This window comes from Micropterus dolomieu, linkage group LG03, assembly GCF_021292245.1.
Source record: "Micropterus dolomieu isolate WLL.071019.BEF.003 ecotype Adirondacks linkage group LG03, ASM2129224v1, whole genome shotgun sequence".
NCBI classification, from domain to species: domain Eukaryota; kingdom Metazoa; phylum Chordata; class Actinopteri; order Centrarchiformes; family Centrarchidae; genus Micropterus; species Micropterus dolomieu.
The window spans coordinates 19,385,481-19,406,862 of record NC_060152.1 but is presented as its reverse complement, the minus strand read 5'-3'; the positions used below and the strand labels follow the sequence as shown (position 1 = coordinate 19,406,862).

General features: G+C 39.7%; 2 protein-coding genes across 2 annotated transcripts in view; one reads left to right on the top strand and one right to left on the bottom strand.

The window, feature by feature from the left end:
- The window catches only part of spaca6 (sperm acrosome associated 6), a 28,507-nt gene extending 21,434 nt beyond the window's left edge, over window positions 1-7,073 (bottom strand). The window contains exon 1 of the mRNA XM_046044219.1: window positions 6,714-7,073. Within this exon, the coding sequence (XP_045900175.1) occupies window positions 6,714-6,885 (172 nt within the window). The 5' untranslated portion in view covers window positions 6,886-7,073. The remainder of the gene's footprint in view (window positions 1-6,713) is intronic.
- Window positions 7,074-14,015: 6,942 nt separating this feature from the next.
- Window positions 14,016-20,637, top strand: si:dkey-79d12.5 (maternal B9.15 protein). The gene is made up of 5 exons (XM_046044224.1): window positions 14,016-14,183; window positions 17,794-17,971; window positions 18,078-18,215; window positions 18,634-18,952; window positions 19,343-20,637. The coding sequence occupies exons 2-5, from the start codon at window positions 17,799-17,801 to the stop codon at window positions 19,553-19,555; spliced, it is 843 nt and encodes a 280-aa protein (XP_045900180.1). The 5' UTR covers window positions 14,016-14,183; window positions 17,794-17,798; the 3' UTR covers window positions 19,556-20,637.
- Window positions 20,638-21,382: the final 745 nt, after the last annotated feature.

Below are 21,382 nucleotides of genomic sequence, written 5' to 3'. Positions count from 1 at the left end.
TAGGAAAAAAAAGGGAGGGGGGGGGGGAGTGCTGTTCCATTTTGAACAGGAACAGGGCAGCGAAGAAGGCGAACAGAAAATCCCCTGTGACGAGTTAATAAGCAGCGGACGACCGAACAGACACAACAGAGAGGGAGGGAGGCTGTTAGAGGTGGAGGAGGGGAAACCCTGCCCTGAGATCTGACCCTCTGGCGGTGACCTTGTTCATTGTCTGAGAGGGCAGAGAGTGGACACACCTGAGCACTGGCCACGTGCGAGCACAACCACACACTGGGGACATCTCCTTGACTTAATGCATTCCTTAGCTAACTTAACCCTTGCCCTAACCCTAACTTTAACATAATTCTAACATGAACACTAAAGCCAAGTCTTAACCCTCAAACAGCCCTTTAAAGCTGGTTGGTCACCATAAGTATATTAAATCCTGGGTTTTTGGACCCCACGAGCATAGTACAATAAACACACACATACACACACACACACACACACACACACACACACACACAATATCTTAAGATACATTCCAGCTATTTCTTTTAAACCAAACAGCCAGCAATGCTATGCCCAGTCCACACCACCCCTGATTAAATACATTAAATTGACATAATTTGTTAACAATTATAACAGCATGACACCAATGTCATGACACCAATGTCATGACACCAATGTCATGACACCAATGTTAGACGTTACCAAAGACAGTGCTTTTCTCTAATTACGACTCTTTTAGAAACAGCAGATTATCAGAGGAGGGAGGGCTGAGCTAAGTGAATGAGAACCACATTCAGTGTTACCTTGAACTTGAACAATGAGTCTGGTGTTTGTGCTGGGGCCACTTCCTGACCTTTCTATCCCTCTGTGGAAGCAACCACCCGCAGCCTCTCCTTTCATCTTACAGATGACGACCCACGCTGACCAAAGAACAGCCGGCAATGACGAGGTTTTATGTCCACTACTCACTTCTGAATCTTTGAAAGTTTGTTTGCTGTGATATTTTATATATTGATGTGTCACTTCACTTCAACCAGTAGATATACACAAGCATACTCATTCTTATTGCTTAGGAACTCCTCAGGGTGCTGATTATTTTCTAATAATTCACAGAGCAGACAGACAATAAACAAATGGTTCCTCTTCCTCCTCCCCATCACCTTCCTTTTTCCTTCCTTGCTCCCTCAGATGCTTTCTCTCTTGCTTTTTCACCCACTTGTCTCTACCTCAAAGATGGCTTGTTTCTTTACGCCTTCGTCTTTTTCCCCCCTTCTGTCTTCACACCGTACCCACCTCTCCTCCTCTGTGTCATACTCTCTCCTCCTCTCTGTCTGGCACCAGAGAGCTGGCACACTCAAGGGTGCCGTTGTGTGACGCGGGTAGCTGACACCTCCGACGCCACTGCAGAGCACGCGTATCACAGCAAAGGATAATGGAGAGCCATCCATATGCTACTAGAGGAGACAAAGTGACACTTAAAGCCTTCATTTACAAACTATATACTGTTTTATGGCTTATTATTCACTTGTTCCATTATTTTTCAAACGACTGATAAATAACTTGTTTTGTATACAAAACAAGTTATATATATAAGTTTATATATATATATATATATATATATATATATATATATGTTTATATACATATATTTATCTATATATTAATATATAGATAAATAGATAGATAGATAGATAGATAGATAGATATACAGAGAGTGAAGAGAGTGAAAGGTATTAAAAATTATGTTTGGCAATTTGCTTGATAAATGAAAAAGCTACATTGAGCAGTTAGCTTAGTACAAAGACTGGAAACAAGTGCAAACAGTTCAAAGGGAACAAAATATACCTACAAGCGTATCCAAAGCTAAGTGATTAACACATGTTTGTTTAATTCACAAAAAAAGGGATTTGTCACCTTCAAACAGATGCTAGCTTTCCCCCTGTTGCTAGTCATTGTGCTAAGCTATAAGCTACCTGTCTTGACTTTACACGAGCAAGACAGGTAAGTGACAATCCTGATATCTGATACAATGCGAGCAGCGATTGCGTGGGGAAGTGGGGACTATTTCCTGGTCCACTGTTGAACTAACACATGAGAAGATATGAATAGACAATGCCTGATGCCATAAATCATACATGACTGACGTACTTAAGAGGCCAGCTGTAGAGAGCCCTGTGCTAGAATTATCCCACTCACACACAGGTTCACTATCTCTCGCTTTTTACCCAACCCCCAACTCCTGAGGCTCTTTAGATGTCTCACAGACATCTAAAGAGCCTGAGAGGAGAGGGGAGATGGTGAGGATCAAACTTGAGACAGAACATAGAAGAAAAAGACACGAATCAAGAACGAGACAGACATAGAACGTGGTGACAAAGGCAGAGATCAAATGCGAGATGGAGCGGCAGAGGCAGAGGGAGACAGAGACACGGGGGAAGAGGGAAAAGAGGGGAATGAGATAGTTTGGTGAAGTAAGAGGCAACGCTGAGACCTACTAATGGAGAACTGAGGAATTCTCACTGCTGACTCCAAACACATTCCTACAGCCTGCAAATATTAACCCCCACCTCACCACCTCTGCCTCCATCTGAATGCATCTGAAGGCAGCCACCTGGCCCCGCCATGAGGAAATTATTCATTGATATCAACTCGGTTATATTTAACACACTGCAGTGGCAAAGCAGAAAAAAAAAATTATAATATTGAACCCAGTACAGCTAGTGGTAATTTGTACTCCAACACCCAGAAATCACATAACATGATCTAGGCTATCAGTTGACTGTGGAGAGAGACTCATGCCCACACAGATCACAGTTGTATTAAGGCAAACAAGGAGAACGTTTGGGTCTGTTGCAGAGGGGGGATGTATATCTGCTCTCTTGAGCAATACAATTTTGAGATTCAGAGCGATCATGTACAGATATTTACATGAAAAACATACTTAAGTGTAAAATAAATTTACTTTTAGTAACCATTCAATGTTCAGTAAAAACCTGCTTGTTTTGGGGATATAATGTATCAAGTTAGAGGCCAGCTGGATTTTTCTAATAAATGTGTTTCTATGTGTGTTATTTTTTTAGATTGCTTTTTGGAGTGTTGTTTTACTTTAATTAATAGCATTTGTTCACAAGGTAGACAGGAAATGTGGGGAGAGAGAGGGGCAACAAAGGTTCTTGACCAGATTTGACTTGAACAGTTTGGTAGGACAGAAGGTGTCCTATGCTGTACATGTTGGAAAGCCCCTTGAGGCAAATTTGTGATTTGTGATATTGAGCCATGTAAATAAAATTGACTTGACTACAAGTTTTAGACCTTAGGCTCCCATGAAGCCGAAACTGACTGAGTTGAGTGTATGTAATGGCGGCACTGTTTCTAAAGTACCTCAAAAGATAGATTTGGCATGTTTGTAAGTACTGTGTAGCATATACTGAGTATAATCAAGCACAGAAGTGTCAAAGATCAGCAAAAGACACTATTTACCAGTGGAAGATGTGTTTTTATCTTCTACTTAAGTAAAGGTTGGAGTACTCTACTTTAAATATATGGAAAGTAACAAAATATTCTAGTATCAAAAGTAAAAGTACTAATAATACCGAATGGCCGAGTATTATATTATTGTATATTTTATGATATTGGATTATAATTGTAATTTATGTATTAATATGTAAAGAGCTTGTCAATGTATATCATTATAACATTGGGTGGTTTAATCTATAACAATGCATCATATTTATAAGATAACCACATGTTTAAGTAATTAGCAACTATAGCTGTCAGATAAACGCAGTGGATTCAAAAGCGCAACATTTCAAAATGTCTAAAATTGTATACATCAACGTAGACAAAAGCATCTACCGTAATCATCTTACACTATATCAACATTGCCCAGCAACTGACAATAATATGAAGACATGAACATCCTGCAACTGGAACAAAATACAAGAACTTCACTCAGCCAGAGATCAAAAGTGGTAAAACTTTGTACTGTTTGCGATAGAGAAAAACATTATCAGCACTGTGCTTATGATGCTTATGAAGTAGGAAAGCCCTATGGGTATCCAGATGGAGCTGTCTCAGCTCCAGCCCCATTTCAGCCCCATGTCCTAGAGAAGGCAGACAAACACTGATGCAACTGGAACACTGAGTCCAGGGGGAATAGCTCTCACTCAGACCGTGAGAGAGTGTTAGTACATCCACAGTGGTCACATGGCGCAGTGCTTTCTCTCCACGCCAGGCCCCGCTCACTGCCTGTTGTGTGTGGCCCTTTTCCCGTCTCTTTCACACCAGAGCTACATAATTGATAGCGAAGGCCGAGTTACGTTTTTATAAAGTGAAACACATTAATGGCTTCCTCTACAAAATTTTGATGTGCTGGGATCAGTAAGTGGTGGCCTCAAGTTGAAGAGGTTTTAAATAACCGATACATTCATTGTCAGTACAATAAGCCAGGGTAATCCATTATTTCTGCCAAAGTATTCAGTATTGTAACAAAGAAGTGGTGCTTTGGAGATGTACTGAATGCGTCAACTGCTCAAATGCTTCAAGCTTATGATATAATCGAGTGTCTTAAGGCCACAAAAGAAATCACTGGGCTTCATTCATTAAACGTTTCTTAGTTTCAGTTTTCAATTTGTTTGTGAAAATTGAGCAAGATTTGATTCATAAAATGTGTACAAACCAGTTATTTAAAGTGTTGCCGAACAAAAGTTCCTTTTGAAGGAATTTGTCATTCAAATAATTAGTGGTCAAAGCTGTGTGCAAACTATCAGCAGGCTATTTCATTGACAAGCATCAACACATGTAACCATGGATTTCATGCAACACAAAAAACTGAATATGTGTAGAAATTTAAAACAAAAGTGGTTTGATACCAAAAGAAAGTCTATCAGCTGTCCGGTGTATTTGGGCCACTGGAGACATTCTAAACTGCTGACCTCGATGAGCTCTGTGGATACATTAACTGTAGTGACTACACTTTTAGTGCAGGATAAAGTGCCAAATTACGCTCCCACTGCTGGATAACACCACACTGCTCACTAATTCAGGCATTAAGGTTAGTATGCTGCATAGTTATCCAGCAGAAATATTTTTAGCGCAAACAATTCACTGTTTCTGACTTCTCAAATGTGAATAGTTGTTGCTTTACTTACTTTTCCATGATAGGAAATATCTTTGGGGTTTGAACTGTTGGTCAGCTTGGGCTTTGAAAAAAAATCGTGAATGTGATAAATAGCTAATCGCCTGAATAGCTGAAATTAATAAGGAGTTAATGGTGTTCACTTGAATTCAAATGGTTGAGGTGACTTCATTACTCAAGTTCATCTTTTAGCTTCAAGGCTCCAAGCACAAGTCAAGATCTGTGCACATGAATGAGACCAATGAGCAACTAAGCATCTCTGTATTTGACATGATACATAGGATACTATGATAACATATGTAATACAATTTGTCAGTGTTTGACAAACCATTAATTTTTTTTTAAATTAATTGCTCAGTCTTAACTAGTTCTAGCTATGTACGTTGAACATTAACCTTCTCTGCTAGCCGGCCTTTGCTAAACCCAGTCTACAGGTGCAAACCAGCCACCAATCATCAAGGTCGGCTGACACTGGTTCTATTAAGCTTCGAGTTAAACCTGCATTCAGACACAACCATCAAGACTACCATCTTCCCTGCAGTCAACCTTTGATCCACCGATCAGGGAAAACCTATTTCTGCCCTCTGCCAAATGGCGCACCCTGGCACAGAGGCAACCGGGGTATCTTTGTGAGTTTGTTTGCATGCAGGTGGCACAGAGACTGAGAGCTCATCTCAGGTCTCCATGGAGACGGACAGGCTTGTTAAGAGCTTGGATAGGTGGAGGATATATCACAAGGATGAGGTGAAAGCTGCATGGGCACAAAACTATAAAGGTTAACTGTTTGTCTCAAGCTAACATGCGGGGGAACACACAGTTACTTGCTGATATTAAACAATGGAGTCTAGGCTGAGAACAAACAGGACAGCAAGGATGAGGTGAAAGCTGCATGGGCACAAAACTATAAAGGTTTTTCAGAGCAGTAAGTTAGGTGTAAGTGGACGCTGAGAGACATACAGATTGGCCATGTGCAGTGTAACAGGGACACATACTGAGACTACAAACAAACAGCAAGGGGAAGTAGAGGGTGGGACGTGTCAATTCCAGAGTAGGGAGGATGATTATTCAAATACTTTGTGTCATTTGTTAACAGTTTAATTTCAGCTGCAACTAAAAAAACTGGGCAAAAACAGACCCTCTCTAGCAGAATACTAAATACATGTAAAGATTTAGTGATAGACAAATAAAATGGCACAAAAGTGAGTGCCCTGACCCCGTTCTTCCTTCCTCTTCGTCCTCCAAAACTGGGCCCCAAAACCAGCCTGAGTCTTTGACTAACTCTGAGCTTGACTGATCTGTTTCAGCAAACATACATATTCTGTCAAGAATATATTGGAGATAAAAGGCATAGCCGGATTATGGGAGAGGTGTGGAGACATGCAAAAATGTGTGAGGAAGGAAAATGACTTTATGTACACAAACCAACAAAATCAACCAACAAAAACCATAGCAGAGATGAACACAGTCGAGAGGAGATAAGATAATACAGAAATAATGTGGGTACATAATATATTTTTCCTTCTAAATAACAGAAGAGAATTAAAGCTTATGTTGCAAAGGTCAGCTCCCTTTTCTTTTTTTTTACCTTTTCCCGCGTTTCTTTCCCGATTCCAACTTGATTCCTCCTCTCTGTCCCCTCTTCCTCTCACTCGAGTTAGTGCCTTCCGTCTTGACTTGGAGCCTTGCATCTCTATTTCACTCCCAGTCTCGTCACATTTTATCCGCTGTTGCCCCATCTTCTTTTTCTCAGACACCATTTCTCTTTTCTTTCACCCCTCCACGCTCAGGACTTTGGAATGGAAACATGCCTTATGGACAAACGGATATCAATACCGTGAGGAAAAGTACAGGATTAGTACTTTTTCCTCCTCCAGCGTTGTGCTGGAGCTATGCAGAACAGGTTCCACCGTAGGACAAACACACAAAAGTCTGGCTGGTGCAGAGAGAGCTGAGAAAACGGAGAATGCAAGAGAAGGAGGGAGAAGGCATCAGTCATCGTGCGTGTGTGTGTGTGTGTGTGTGTGTGTGTGTGTGTGTGTGTGTGTGTGAGTGAGTGTGCATGCATGCAGGGTAGGAATGAAGGAGAGGAGAGAGGGAGGGACGGAGATTGAAAGAAAGGAAGGTGGGAGGGAATAGGAGTATACGTGGAGAGAGGAAAAGGGGAGGAGACATTTTTGTCTCCATTTTCCTGTTCACGTTTTTTTTTATTCTCCCCTTTTTTGTGTAATGACCCCTATACTGTCTCCGTGTACATTACTGTCTTGTCAATAGGTCATTATTCTGTCTTTCCACCACTGTTTTCCCCTTGTCATATTCCCCTTTGTTGAAGTCAGCTGTGTCTTTAAGCCCGTGCACTTGAACTCAGAGAGTGCTTTTCCTTCTCTGTGTACTTCCCCTCTGCCGGCCCCCCAGCACACAGGAAGGAGACACAGCTTGCAGGAGAGAAAGAGAGAGAGAGAGAGAGAGAGCAGGAACAGAGGGGCAAAAAGGGGCAGAGAGAGAAATGCAGATGGGGGAGGGGAAAGGTTTGTCAATGGTGTTTCAAGGCTGTGGAAGACTTGGAAATTAGTTCAAGAAATACATCAGATGTACAATGCATAAACATCCAACATATTTTAATAAGAGAGAGAAAGTTTTCTCATTGTTGTTGAGGGCTGAATCCATATTAATCCATATTAAAAGCATATTTAATGTGTTAGTGGGAAAGGTAGAAGAAAAGACTGCTGTTGAAATATTGATTTGCTGTATAAATTATGCCCATGTGTTTGTAACATCATGAAAGCGTACAGTTGAGAAAGTGCAAGCTTAAGGTCAGACCATTAAGCAGAACCTCACATATCGGCACAGAATCTCCAAGGTAACGGCTGACATTCAGGTGAAATGTTTCATAATAAGACAACTCGTTCACGTCGTGGGTCATAGAGTGGACTACTACACCAGCTTATGCTTTTATGTATTTGGCCATTTCTTTTATAAAAAGGAAAGAGTGGATAGTACACTCACCTTGACTTATTTAATTGTTGAGACAGCAGAGGGGGAGACAGAGGCGAGTCAGGAGCTCTGGCAGGATTCAATCGGAGTCCAGCGGGGGCACACGGTAAACTGAATCACCCGGAGCCTCTCACAGTACAGACCTGCATATGTTATATTGTTCTACATTATACAAGTACTCCCTGAGCATTTACGTATGCAGTAGCAGAGCTTACACAATAGACTTCAGGTTCATGACCACGTTTACATGTCAAAGTAGCATGTCACTGCAGGGCATTGTGTAACTTTGAAGCAAAAGATGAAACAAAACAACAGAAAATAAAAGAATAGATTTAGATAGTTTTTCCAAAGCCCTAACAGACAAATGTGCCTTCATTAAGTTGTGCTTTTTGGTAATAGGAAACATAATCGATCATTTTCGAGTAATTTCCTTAAGATTCCTGGAACAAACTATGCAATTTCTTATTGATCACGGCAAAAATCTGTTAATTTATTCTAGTTAGTTGCTACTGTAAACTGGACAATCTTCAAATGTTAAATTTGTCTACGGGAAAGCATATAATTCAACATACGCCGACATATTTAACATTTAATTGGCTTTAGGAAGTCCCTATACTTTCCCTAAATGTAATACCAAATAACATTGTCCTTCCAGGTATCTTCTTGGGAAATTATTTTTAAATTACAGACCAGGAAAAAGAATGTATTATGAAGTTAAACAAAGAGATAATATACATAACAAAGATAGTCCCAGTAAATCCCAGACTTTTCCAGCTCACTTCCCAACAGCTGGATGTTTCACATTCACTTTTGAGTATCAAAACACGAGCAGTGAGCATGGGAAAAAATCTGGGGGATTCAGGGGATTGTATCTTTGAAAATATTTTTAAAAAACAGGAAAAGCAATTAGCTTTTTGAATAGAAAGCAGAAGTTTGGTAAAAGCAAGGAATCACTTGAAACTTGTTTTTTTTAATTAATAGCCTATTTATTAAACAATTATTGATTTATTTGTTACTTATATTATTCTTTATCCTTTTCTGTATTGTATTGTTTATTCCTAATGCACTTAGAAGATGGTTAAAGACGTAATTTACGATGTGTTTAGACTGCAACCATGTGAACCAAGGAGAGGGGCGGAAATATAGGCAATTAAAAAGTCGCCAACCAAATTAAATCTAGTGAGAAATTACTTTCTTGATGACTTAATCCTGTCTAAGGCTTAGATCAACAAGATATAAGAGTGGATGTAAAGCTGTTCTATCTACAAAGAAAACACGAAGGAAGGAAAATATCAACATGACCTGCACATACAGCACTTGAACCCTAATAGAGAAGGGCCGTCTGCAAAACTGAAATAAGCCTGGGAGACTTTTCTCTCCAAATATACTTATTTAAGAATTAGTGAAAAAACTTGTGAAAAATGGTGTTTACCTGGAATTAACAGATTAGAAATATCAATTGTGTGAATTAATGCAATATCTGTTTGTCCCTCTCACCATAGCTCATTGGTTCCTGACCTTTTGTCTCGTGTGTGCCAAACAATGTCTTCTAGAGGTTAAAAAAGCTCTGCAGTTTCTGTCGCCTGTAGAGAGCTTCATGGCATCTTTGTGCTTTCTGTTCTGATTCTTTGGCCAACAATGTCACTGTTTTCCCCTCTGCTCACATCAGCGGTGTGTTCAGGCCCCAGCAGGAAGCAGACAGACACAGTTAGCAGCTAGCTGGTGAACATAGTGGAGCATTTAGCAGGTAGAGAGCCAGGTATTCCCTCAGGAGTTTCTGGAGACCAAAAGCAGAGCTAAAAGAAAGTAAATATTATACTTTTATTCACCAGGTAGCCAGAAACATGACTCCAACTGAATGACAATGTTGCTGTGTAACTGCTTAATGTGTAAATACATAAATAGTAGGTCAGGAGTGAATGTTGCCCCTCAAACATAATTTTGTGGAGTAGAAAAGTTTTCTTCTTATTAACCATCTCGTGACTTCTTGGAGGGTTCAGACCCCCAGGTTGAAAAACACTGCTCATGCAGCAGTTGAAGGGCTGTTTCTGTGATTCTATAACAAACATGTACAGCATTTAAAGCAGCTGGGACTGAGTGTCTCTCATATTTTCTCAGCATCTAATTCAGCATTAGAATAATTTCTGAATTTCTGCTGTTTTAAGAACTAACCTGACCGATTAATGTGATTACACTGATCTTAAAAATGCCTTAATAGGAAAAGGGTGTAAAATGTTCATGAAAAGCTTCTGTCTACCTGCTGTGAGTTGCCTGCAAAGCGCTAAACTGAGAAAAGCTACCTTTTTCAATCTAAAAAGAGGACACTGGTCTAATGCATTGCAAATACAAATAGGTATCGACCCAGTTAGAGGTGAAGAGGAGGAGGGAGGGAGGGCAGATGATAAAGGTCAGAAGAGGTGTGTGCTGCATTTGCTCATATCTTTTATCAAAGAGGCAAATATATGTTCCATACTTAACCACATTACTGGCGACCAGAGAGGACGGAGAGAGACTGGATGCAACGAGAAACACTTCTCTCCCTTAATGCAGACAAACCATTCCCCAAGCCCAAGGACAGTCATTACCTGAGGGGAAACAGGCAGCATGTGTGTTAGGGGAAGAGATGCTTATGCTGGTGCTGATCTTGAAAGGGCCTGGCCGATCGATCGCATTAAGCTCCCTGCGAAAGAGAGAAATCAATATGTTTTTAAAGGCGAAGCAGGCTGCATGTGGTGTATGCGTGTGGGCCTCATTGATACCGCCAGGCGTGTTCAGAGAGAAGCTGCTCCTGAAAAAGAACGATCACATTTCGAGATCAAGTGGTTTCATTTCCAACGCTTATCTACAAAATCACAACACTTGTGAGAAATATGTACATTAGAAGTGTGTGTGTGTGTGTGTGTGTGTTTGTGTGTGTTTGTATTATGTCCCAGTTTGGGTTCCCATTATCAGTGCAGAATACTGGCCAGTGTTGGAAGAGCAACAAATAACACACTGACGGGGAAAATCAATAGTTTTCAGATGGAGAAAGTTGGGCAGAAGCTGTGAGGTCTGGGGAGCTGTATCAGGATTAGAAAGAAAGAAAGAAAGAAAGAAGCAGAACGACCTGTGACTCTTTGAGAAAATGAATTAGACACTGTAATGGAATCAGTCTTATGGTTAACAACAGGAATTACCTACAGAGGTTCAACACAAGGAGATGGAGAGCAAATGTCAACAACAGCAAACGGGTGAGAAAGACATACAGAAGGGAAGACAGAAAAGGCAATTTAATGTCCATCAGTCGTCAAAACAATGCCAATCCATACTAAAGACACCCACTCTTCAATGCTTTCTACCTCTCTCATGCCAGTCATGCCTCTCTTTCTCTTTATCCATCTATTTCTATCTCTCACAGCAAACAAAAGTCCAAATGGACAAACAAAGAAACCAAGTGATTAATGAGTAAATGAAAGAAAGGAAAGGAATGTGTAACACATAGAAAGGAGGATAGGAGAAATGAAAGAGGCGCCCGAAAGTCTTGATATAATAATCAGCCAATAACTTGTCATTAAATGTTTACTTTATTTCTCCTAGGCGACCACATGAGACTGCAGAACTTACTACATGCTTTCAGAAACATGTAACCAACATTTTTAACTGGAAAAATTTTGAGAAAAGAAACCAGCCTGCCCTCTAGTGATCGCATAGACAAACAAACACTGTCTGGTCTGAAGTGAAACGCAAACACATGGATCGATATAATATAACTACGTAACCGACATTTACTCAAGAATTGTACTTTCATACAATTGTACAATTTTGAGGCTCTCATATTTTATTGCAAATTCAGATTGTACATACAAAACATTTGATTGGCTTATGAAATATGATGCATTGTTATACTGTTGTTATAGTGCTCCAACAACCCAGCAATTAATTATTATTATATATTATTCTATTTCTACATATAGACAGATAGATAGACTGCAGATTTAATGGTTATTAGAAAGCATCAGTATTTACTGATGGATTAGCAACATTTATAACTGCACTGTTTTTGTAAATTGTACTAATGGCAAAGTTAAAAGGAAGTTTTTCTTTGCCTCTGTTGCCTAGTGCTTCCTCTTGGTTGGAATTGTCGGGCTTCTGTACAGTCTAGACCTGCTCTTTTATGAAAAACGCTCTGAGATAACTGTTATTGTGATTTGGCGCTATATAAATGTAATTTAATTAAATTTAATTAACTATGTATACTTTCTAAAGTACTTAAGTACTTTCTTGACGTATTTCCAGTTGCATTTTTATACTTCTACTCTGCTACATAGCAGGAAAATATTGCACTTTTTTACTGACTTTTTGGCAGCTATAGTTATTGGTTACTTAGCAGGAATATTTTATTATTTAATTTTACCTCCAAAACAAAAAGTAACAATTAAAACGGGATACAATGATGTAGATGAGACTACCGAACAATCTAGTATAGCCTAACATAAAAAGTAGTTTGCTCCACTTGATCCAGCTACAATATTTGTACTTTATACTGCATTACAATATTTGTACTATATACTGCATTTATTAAACTACTTGAGTTTCATACTGTAAGTATACATTTTGAAATTGAAGCTTTAGCTCGTTATGTTGAGTAAACTTTTGAATGTAGGATTGTTACATGTGACAGACAACAGACAGTGTAGTAGAAGTAGAAAGTTAAGTAAAAGTAGTAGCCTAATTAATACTTCTGCTTAAGTAAAGGATCTGAGTACTTCTACCCAACACTATTAAATACACAAGTTATAATAACTTTTAGTTTTTCCATTCTGTGTCATGCTTCAATTCTATAACTCCTCATACTATTTCATATTTACACGATCTGTCTCTGCATGACCAGGTCCCATGTAGGACTGAATTTTTTTGTTTTCATGTGTTTTGTGCAAGCGTGTTTTTAATAGGCACTTTATGACAGAATAACCAAGACGAACACCAGACAAATGATTTTTTTCGCCACTGATGTCATGTACATTTACTCAAGTTCTGAATTTAAGTAAAATTTTGAGGTACTTTTCTCAAGTATTTTTTCTTTTCTGCTACTTCCCCACTTGATTTCAAAGGGGAAAAAAATTACTTTTTACTTCACTCCTTTGATAGCTGTATCACTGTGCACTTTCCAGATGCAATTAATACACATTTGGGACTTCAGGGGCTTGCTCAAGGCCTTCTTCGGCAGTACCCAGGAGGTGAACTGGCACCACTATCCACGCTCCACAACTCAGGTCCGAGCTGGATTCGAACCGGCGCCCCTCCAGGCCGCAGCCTAAGCTTTACGGAATGAGTTACTGCGCCCACCATACCATTACATAAAGAATTCAGTATAATATCACAGATATGGTTTATTTAATGTTTTACTTATGTGAAGGTTTTAATGTACAAAATGTGTATTAACGTTTACTATAATAGACTAGCTTTACATTGTGGTAATTCTAGTTTTACTTTAATAAAAGATCTGAGTATTGTTACACCCTTGTTTCTTTACAACTTGGCAAACAAAATCGTGTTCTTATAAATTATACAACCATTAATTGAGGAATTAATTACAACATATACAGAATTGGTAAAAGGTGCCTTGCTCCTAATCTAAAATAAATAACCTCACTGCTGCCACACACAAAAATAATTATAATAATTATCACAATAAAGGATAAACAAGGATACTACATCAAATGCCATCACAGGATTGCGCAATTATCGTTGTGATTTATAGGCACGAACATACTGTAACAGAGTGAAAACCCCACGCAGCTGTTCACCTTGACTGCCCATATTTGGGCCGGGCGGGGTGTCGCCCTTGCAGGGAGCCAGTCAGCTCTGGCTCACGGCGCTGAGTAAAGGAAGTGAGTCACACTGACGGTAATGTTACGTCTCTGTTGCAGCAGCACCGAGAACAAGGAAGCAACATGTGCTGACCACAATAACTCCAAAACAGCAGAACACACAGGCGCGCAGCCACGAGACAACAGACGTGGAGCCCGAGGACAATCAAGAGACCGTTTTAAAAAGAAGAAACATATAGGCCTATAAATTTATCGTAAGTACCATTTTGTTTTTGGAGTTTCATGTGTCTTTATTTGGAAAACGTATTTGGTTGTGAATGTAGCCTATACTCAAGCAAATGCGCCGCGCTTGTGTTTGTTAACGTTATTATATTTTTGTTTTCTGGGTCTGTCACTGGCTTTTATTCCTCGCTCGGTTTATTCTTAATGATTCATTTTTGTTTAACTGGCTTATTAAGCTGGTATTTACCGCACTACAAAAACTTTTTCTAACTACCCAACTTAAAACCGTATCAAAGTAGAACTTTTTCAACTAGACCTAGACCAAGTACAATAATGTTAACTTAACCATGTCAAGTTAACTCGAGAATATAGGCTATCGACTCGACCGAAATACCACCCGTAGGCCTGTTTCCACTCATTTCCACTGGGGGGTTTCCGCGCTGTCAAAAAACCCAAATGTGTTATTTCCAGCATGTCGTTTCCTTTATCACAGCAGAGCGAAACAGACCAGAAAGGGTAAAGAATAGCTCGGCTGTAGTTTGATCTTCGCTTGTTTCTGGTTATTGTGTCCACGAGCAGCGACACGCAAGCACGTGTCCCCTCATCTGATCACGCACGCTTGTGTCTTCAACGCTTTTGTTGTGTCTCCTTTGTTTCACGCGGATGCGAAAACAAGTTCACCCGTCACCCAAAGAGAATATCGACGAGACCAGATCAGAAGACCTAAAATGGGTCAAACATCTTCACCTGTAGGCTGTCTGTCAATCGCACCTGTTAAGACCTGATTACACTGGTTGTAATGTGGCAGGCTGCAACTAACAGGAGTTTCTATTATCGATTAATTTGACGATAGATTTTTCTGGATTTAATCAGCTAGTAGTTTGCTCCATAAAATGTCCTAAAAGGGTAAAAAAATAAATAAATAAAAAAATCTTTTGTCCATAACTCAAAAATTCATTTTAGATATTCATAAAGGAGAAAGGAAAGTAGAAAACATTCACATTTGAGAAACTGATCTCAGAATATTGACTCAGAATGGTTAATTGATTATCAAAATAGTTGGTGAATAATTTAAAATTTGACAACTAATTGATTAATTGACTAATCGGTGTACCTTTAGTGAAGTTGTGGCACAAGCTGTTAAGTGACGCATGAAAAGAAAGGATCCAGTTTTTCCTCCCTCACCAACACTTGTGTTCCAATGTTAGTGTATTGAGGAGGACATGCTGGAGTGTAGCACAAAATTCTGGCCCCTGTGCATATGTCTTCTCTATGGGCCCCTCCCCGGATCCACTTCCATGCCCCTGGTCAGTTTGTGTGCAGTACATTGTATGCACAGAGGGGCAACTCTGAGTGCAAATGAGTCAAGTTGATGTCTGTCTTCACAAGTAAAATCAAAACAGTATCAGCAGAGTCTGCGATAATGGCAGTAGGTCACTGCTCAGTAAACAGACTGACAGTAAACAGGGTGAACAGATTGAGAAACTGGCTGGGAACCTTTTTTTTTTTATTTATTTTTTTAGGGCATTGCTGAAACAATTAAGTAATTGGAGAAAACACACCATCAGTGACATAAATGTCTGTACGTTTCTCTAGTATTCTAGGAACATTTATCATTGTATGATGCAAGGTAGTTGAAAGCATGACTCGTCTTGGCTGATAATTATACTGTTTCAGTAGTGACAAGTGTGGTGTAGTCAGTGAACACCTGGCCAAAGGGCCAAAAATATTGTAATGATAATTAGAAGTATTCACTTCCAAAACATCAACTTTCTCAAGGGCAAAGCTCGGTTTCAGCTTTGACTTTTTTTTTTTTTCCCCAGGTGGACGACCTAACGGGTTTTTAAATGGTTTATTAGTTCGAGTTGGATAACTTTCTGAATCCATACAGGAACAGTTAGAAACAATTAGTCCAATCAATTAATTACCTGTCTGACAGGATTTGTTAGTATGTAATTTTCTTTAGCATAAAAACCACAAAGAAAATCACTGGTTTTTGCTTTTATAAAATCTGAATAATTACTGTATTTGTTAGTCCTCTATTGTACAAACTGAACTTTGTTGGACATAACAAGGTTAAACAGCGATTAATCAAGACAATAATGGTCAGTGATGAAAATCCTACTTTGCTGTTCAGTTTATGAGAAACGGTCACCAAAGTTGGAGATGCATGGTCTTAAACAACTCAAAGAATAATGTTAATTGATGTTATCACAATGACATATTGCAGGATACTGTAACATAAAACCTATTATTTAAACCTAGTATTTAAGATATTTTTCTGAATTTTATTTTCTGAAACATTTGAAGCCAAATTTAGTGTTCTATCCCCGATTTGGATCCTATTCAGCACTAACTTTTTGACCAAAACACTTTGACACGTCTAATAATAGCTCTGTCAGATAAAACACTGTCAGTTTTCAATTGGTCTCTTTTAATGCAGCATTTGGAGGAATTCAAGCACGATGGCTGCCTTAACGTTCCTCAAAGTTGTAGCAAAAATCTCAAACTAGAAAACCTACCAGATGTACTTGTGTTCAGGTTTGTTTGCCAGACAAAGTGACATCCTGCAGGTCTGCATGTTTCAAGATTTCTAACCTTCTGCTGGTGGAGACTGTTGGAATGAACACTTTAGTTGCTGAGTGATGAAAAGCAAAACAGAGTTGTTTATTAACTGAGTAAGCAGCAACAACCTCAAGACTACACATTGACCCTGTTTACCTCACTGACCAATAACTGACTGGAATATATGTTTGAACATCTAAACATAAGGGTGATAACCACAGAACCTCTCATAGTTTAATGGCAAAACACATTTGTTAGGGATTTAAAGTTATTACTGCTCCTGCTTGTTGTGTCACAGGCTCTTCACTGCTCTTTAGTGGAGACTGTGGCTATGTCTACCAGGGAAAATAATAATTTTCTCTCAACACATTACAGCAGGCTGAAGCAAGAGTGGTGTGTTTCATGCCACAATAACAAATGGCTGTCTTGCACCTACAAGTTCAAGGCACGACTTTCTTGTCAGGGATATCAGCAGGATGTTGGCACGCCGAGCCAGTTCGGCTGCAAAGTTGGGATTGCCTTGGCCTTTTATTGAACACGCTCTTCTCTCTGGTCAGGCTGACATTGGCGCTGTACAGGCACACTATCAGAGGATAAACAGCACAGTGAGCTCATTTGATTTGCATTTTATAATGCTTGCATGTCAACACGGCAGTGCTAGTTTGCATCTTATTTGCCTGAATACAAACTCCAGCCCTTTGTCAACACAGAGCCATGTCCATAGGTGTAAAAATGCCTGCCCCCCCCGTCTAATCCCACTGAAGCTAATAAAAATAGAACGCCTGGTGGCAACTGCACAGGGAAGCGCTGTTATCACTGCAACTAACGTTTCTGCTCCCCTCCGCATCTCTTTGAAGGGAAGTCAGTTGGTTACCAAAAACTCTAATCACTCTACTTCTTCGCACTTCACTTTGCAAAAGCAAAGTGTGTGTGTGTGGTATTTGATTTTAAAGCCACACACTCATACTTGCATACACAGAAATAACAAGATGAATTTGTTGGCGGCCTCAAGTGAGAGAGAGAGAAAGAGATATATAATTTTTTTTTTCTTCCTTTCTCTATCTTCCGTTTCTACAGGCAACATGAAGAGAGAGGTGAAGGCTGGGGTCAGCTTCCTCAAACGCCTGGCTGTGGCACGTGGCAAGTTAAATGCAGCTAAAGCAGAATTGTTTGCGGAGAAGCTTCTGCAACTTCTATGCGACAAATACGCTGACCACTGGTACCCTGACTGTCCCAGCAAAGGCCAGGCATACAGGTAATTATGATATGAAAAATGTACACAATTGTCACTGATTGTGGGGAGAAAAAAACAAAAATCCAGATCAAAGATCCACATCATTTTAATATTTTATCCTTTGCAGGTGTATCCGGATAAATAACGGCTTTCCCTGTGATGGAGTGGTTCTGAAGGCATGTGAGGAGAGTGAGCTCACACCCAGTGAGCTAGGCCTTCCGCCTGAGATCACACTGTGGATCGACCCACTGGAGGTGTGTGCAAGGTGAGTCACTGGCTGGCCTGCTGAGGCAGAGGCTAGGAATGGCCCCATCAGACACGCTAGAACAACAAAAAGGCATTTCTCAGTCTAGCCAAGATTTATGAGTGGATGACGCTTCGCCGCTTCCTCCTACTATACAAAAATAAAGCCAAAGTATCCCAGATACAGGCGCTGCTGATACAGTTTGGAGTCAGAGACTGCACAGTAGTGATCATGAAACCCCTCCTTTTTACATCAAATAACTTATTAAAACCAAACTAATATGAAAAATTAACACTTAAACACACATCAGCATGTGAAGAACTACCTGAAGTGACGGAAAATTTATAGTATAAATTTATTTATGTACTTTTGTGATTGAGATGTTTGTGGTTTGTGAACTTGTGTGTGTGGTTTAAAATAATCCACTCCCTCTTCACAGATCTGGAGAGAACAGCAGGCCCTTCACAATAGCCGCTTTCGAAGAGGAGGGTGTGAAGGGAGAACAGGATGACTCGTCGGTGGACTCAAACCTGGACACGTCGGATTACCACTCTGCTACCTCTTCGGATTGTGGTTCTACTGCGTCGAGCGACACGGAGGAGGAGGCAAAATATGGTGAGACGGAGGGAGAAAAAGAAGAGAAGGAAGTCACCAAGACGGAAGCGGTAGAAGGCGACACCTACACGATAGCAATGGTGCCCAGGATTCGGAAAAGGCACAGAGAAGGACCAAACAAGGTCAAATACGTCAGAAATATGGTAATTATTTTTTATTATCCCTTTTTAGGACCATGTGTTGGTATGTCACAATTAAAGGATAAGGCTGGTGAGATTCTACTCGCACACATTGTCATTGAAACCTGATCAAGCATATTCCTCTGTGCCATAGAGCTCCATAGTTGTCAAACTATTTAAAGAGCTCATTATTCTCATTTTCAGGTTCAAAATCTTATTTAGGGGTTGTACCAGAACAGGTTTACATGGTTTCATTTTCAAAAAACAACATTTTTGTCATACTGCACATTGCTGCAGCTCCTCTTTTCAACGGTGATTTCCTCCACATGGACAAAGTGAGTTTAACACCAATGCTGGAAACTCTCCACCTTTCCACTAATCACTTTTACCCAATCTCAATCTTTCTGTGTTCAGATCCCTGCCAGCCTTCAGTACTTCTACCACCCTGCACCAGTTTGGCCTCAATATAAAAAGGGCGCCCCAGTGTTTCTCAACACGGTGTGCGTGCCTCCGGCGCCGCCACCTCTGCCCCAGCAGGTATTTGGCTACTACATCTTGCCACAGTCATCTCCGCAGTTCATTCTGCCTCAGGCCACTCTGCAGCCGTGGGGTGCTGTGAAGGGTTAGACTGCCCAGGGAGTCTGGGGTGAAGGTGGATCGCGTTTTATAAGCTCCTTCTGAGCCATGTCATGTTGGGTCTCTGAGTTCAGCTGAACTTGGGCCAAACTTTAACTGTGTAGCTCAAAGTTGTTCCTTGCACAACCTATAATAATTCCTCTTTCCTTTTCATTTGTGGTGACTTGTAATTGATGGCTTTTACTCGGCACAAGGATACCATTGAACTTGGGTGAAAACTGTTTTTTGTTTGTTTATTTGTTTGTTTTTTTCTCTAATCTGCCAGGTCTGCACTGCTTTTTTATTTATTTATTTTTTTTAAATACGTACTGTACATGTTAAGAATGACTTCTGTCACTGGGTACTTGGACCAACTCAGGAACTCTCAGCAATACACTTAAAGCCAAATAATTGTCTATTCAGGTATGTTAATGTCAATCTCTTTGTCAGTTATCTCACCAATTATGGTCCATAGTGTATATGTCAGTTATTAATGTAAATTGTGATTCAGGGTTTTCATCTATTGTAGCTAGAATTACAATATCTGTGTATATTAAGAATATTTTTACTAAACTCCTTGTAAATAATACAGAACTTGGATACCATAGACTGATGCACACTTTAACCTCACTGTCTTCTTGTTGTAATTTATTTGGACACCACTGGATGGCACTCAACTCGCAGCTAATACATGAAATTTTATATATATATATATATAGTTTTTTTCTTTCGTATGAACAGTGGCTGCTGTATACAGCAAATCTAACTTTGGACACAAACAGCTTAAACTCTGCTATTAGTATAATAAGTAATTAGCATATTATAAGTGTATAATATTCCTTATTCTGTCTCTTTTTATGACCTGCTTAAAGCTGCTAAGGTTTTTATTGTAAATACCTTTACTTTCTATGAAAATCTGCTACAGCTATAAAGTCTGAATACATGTTTCCCTCATTTTTACTTTACTGTGATCATTTAATTATATTGATGCATAGTTGTTTTTTTAGCATTTAGTTAATGTCAATGCAACTTTGAAACTCGTGTGCTTAAGCATTGCTTTGCTTGCAGCACATTAAATCAACTCATACCTGAAATTATACATTGTGTTTGCTTGTTTATTTTTATAATCAATACGTTTCAGTGCAGAGGTTGGTGCTGTGTAGAAGTGTTTGTCTGTTTTCTGTCGTAAAAAATTACAGTCTGAACACTGTACTTTAGTCATTCTGTGACTCAGAGCTGGGAGGATCGCCGTTACCTTCAGCAGGATACTGCAGCAGAAGGATTCCTGTGTGCTGGATGCGTCATTCACCCCAAGGTCATGACGGGGGTCCTCCTTAAACAGGCCTAATGAGGGTGAGGGGAGACTTCTGTGTTTCACCTCTTGCTTGGTCTGTGGAGGATTTGCAGGAAATAAAAGGACATCTTGGCAACTCAAATAATTAAGAACAAGAGTGGGAGGTATACCCCAATAAATAATAAAGCACGCATATTTGCAAGACCGTTCTAAAAAGGTTAAGAGGAAAAACTTAGGCTGTTCAGGTACTTTTCTCTATTTAGAAATGGATGAGTGAAGAGGTATAGCCTAGGACAGTGTCTTTGCCAATGTCCGCAAACCTTGACTAGGTTTAAGCCTGTAAACCTGAATTATGTTTTCAATAAACTGCAACAGGCCAGAGGATGAAGATAGGCTACTCCGCCACGAGATGTCACTCTGTAGCTGTTGTAGAACAAGTGCTCCCCGGTGTTGCGGTGCGTTATGACTAAATAAATGAAAACATACACGGCTCGTTATTTGTTTTTATAGTTTGCCTTATTTCTGTTCAGAATAAGGAACTCGGG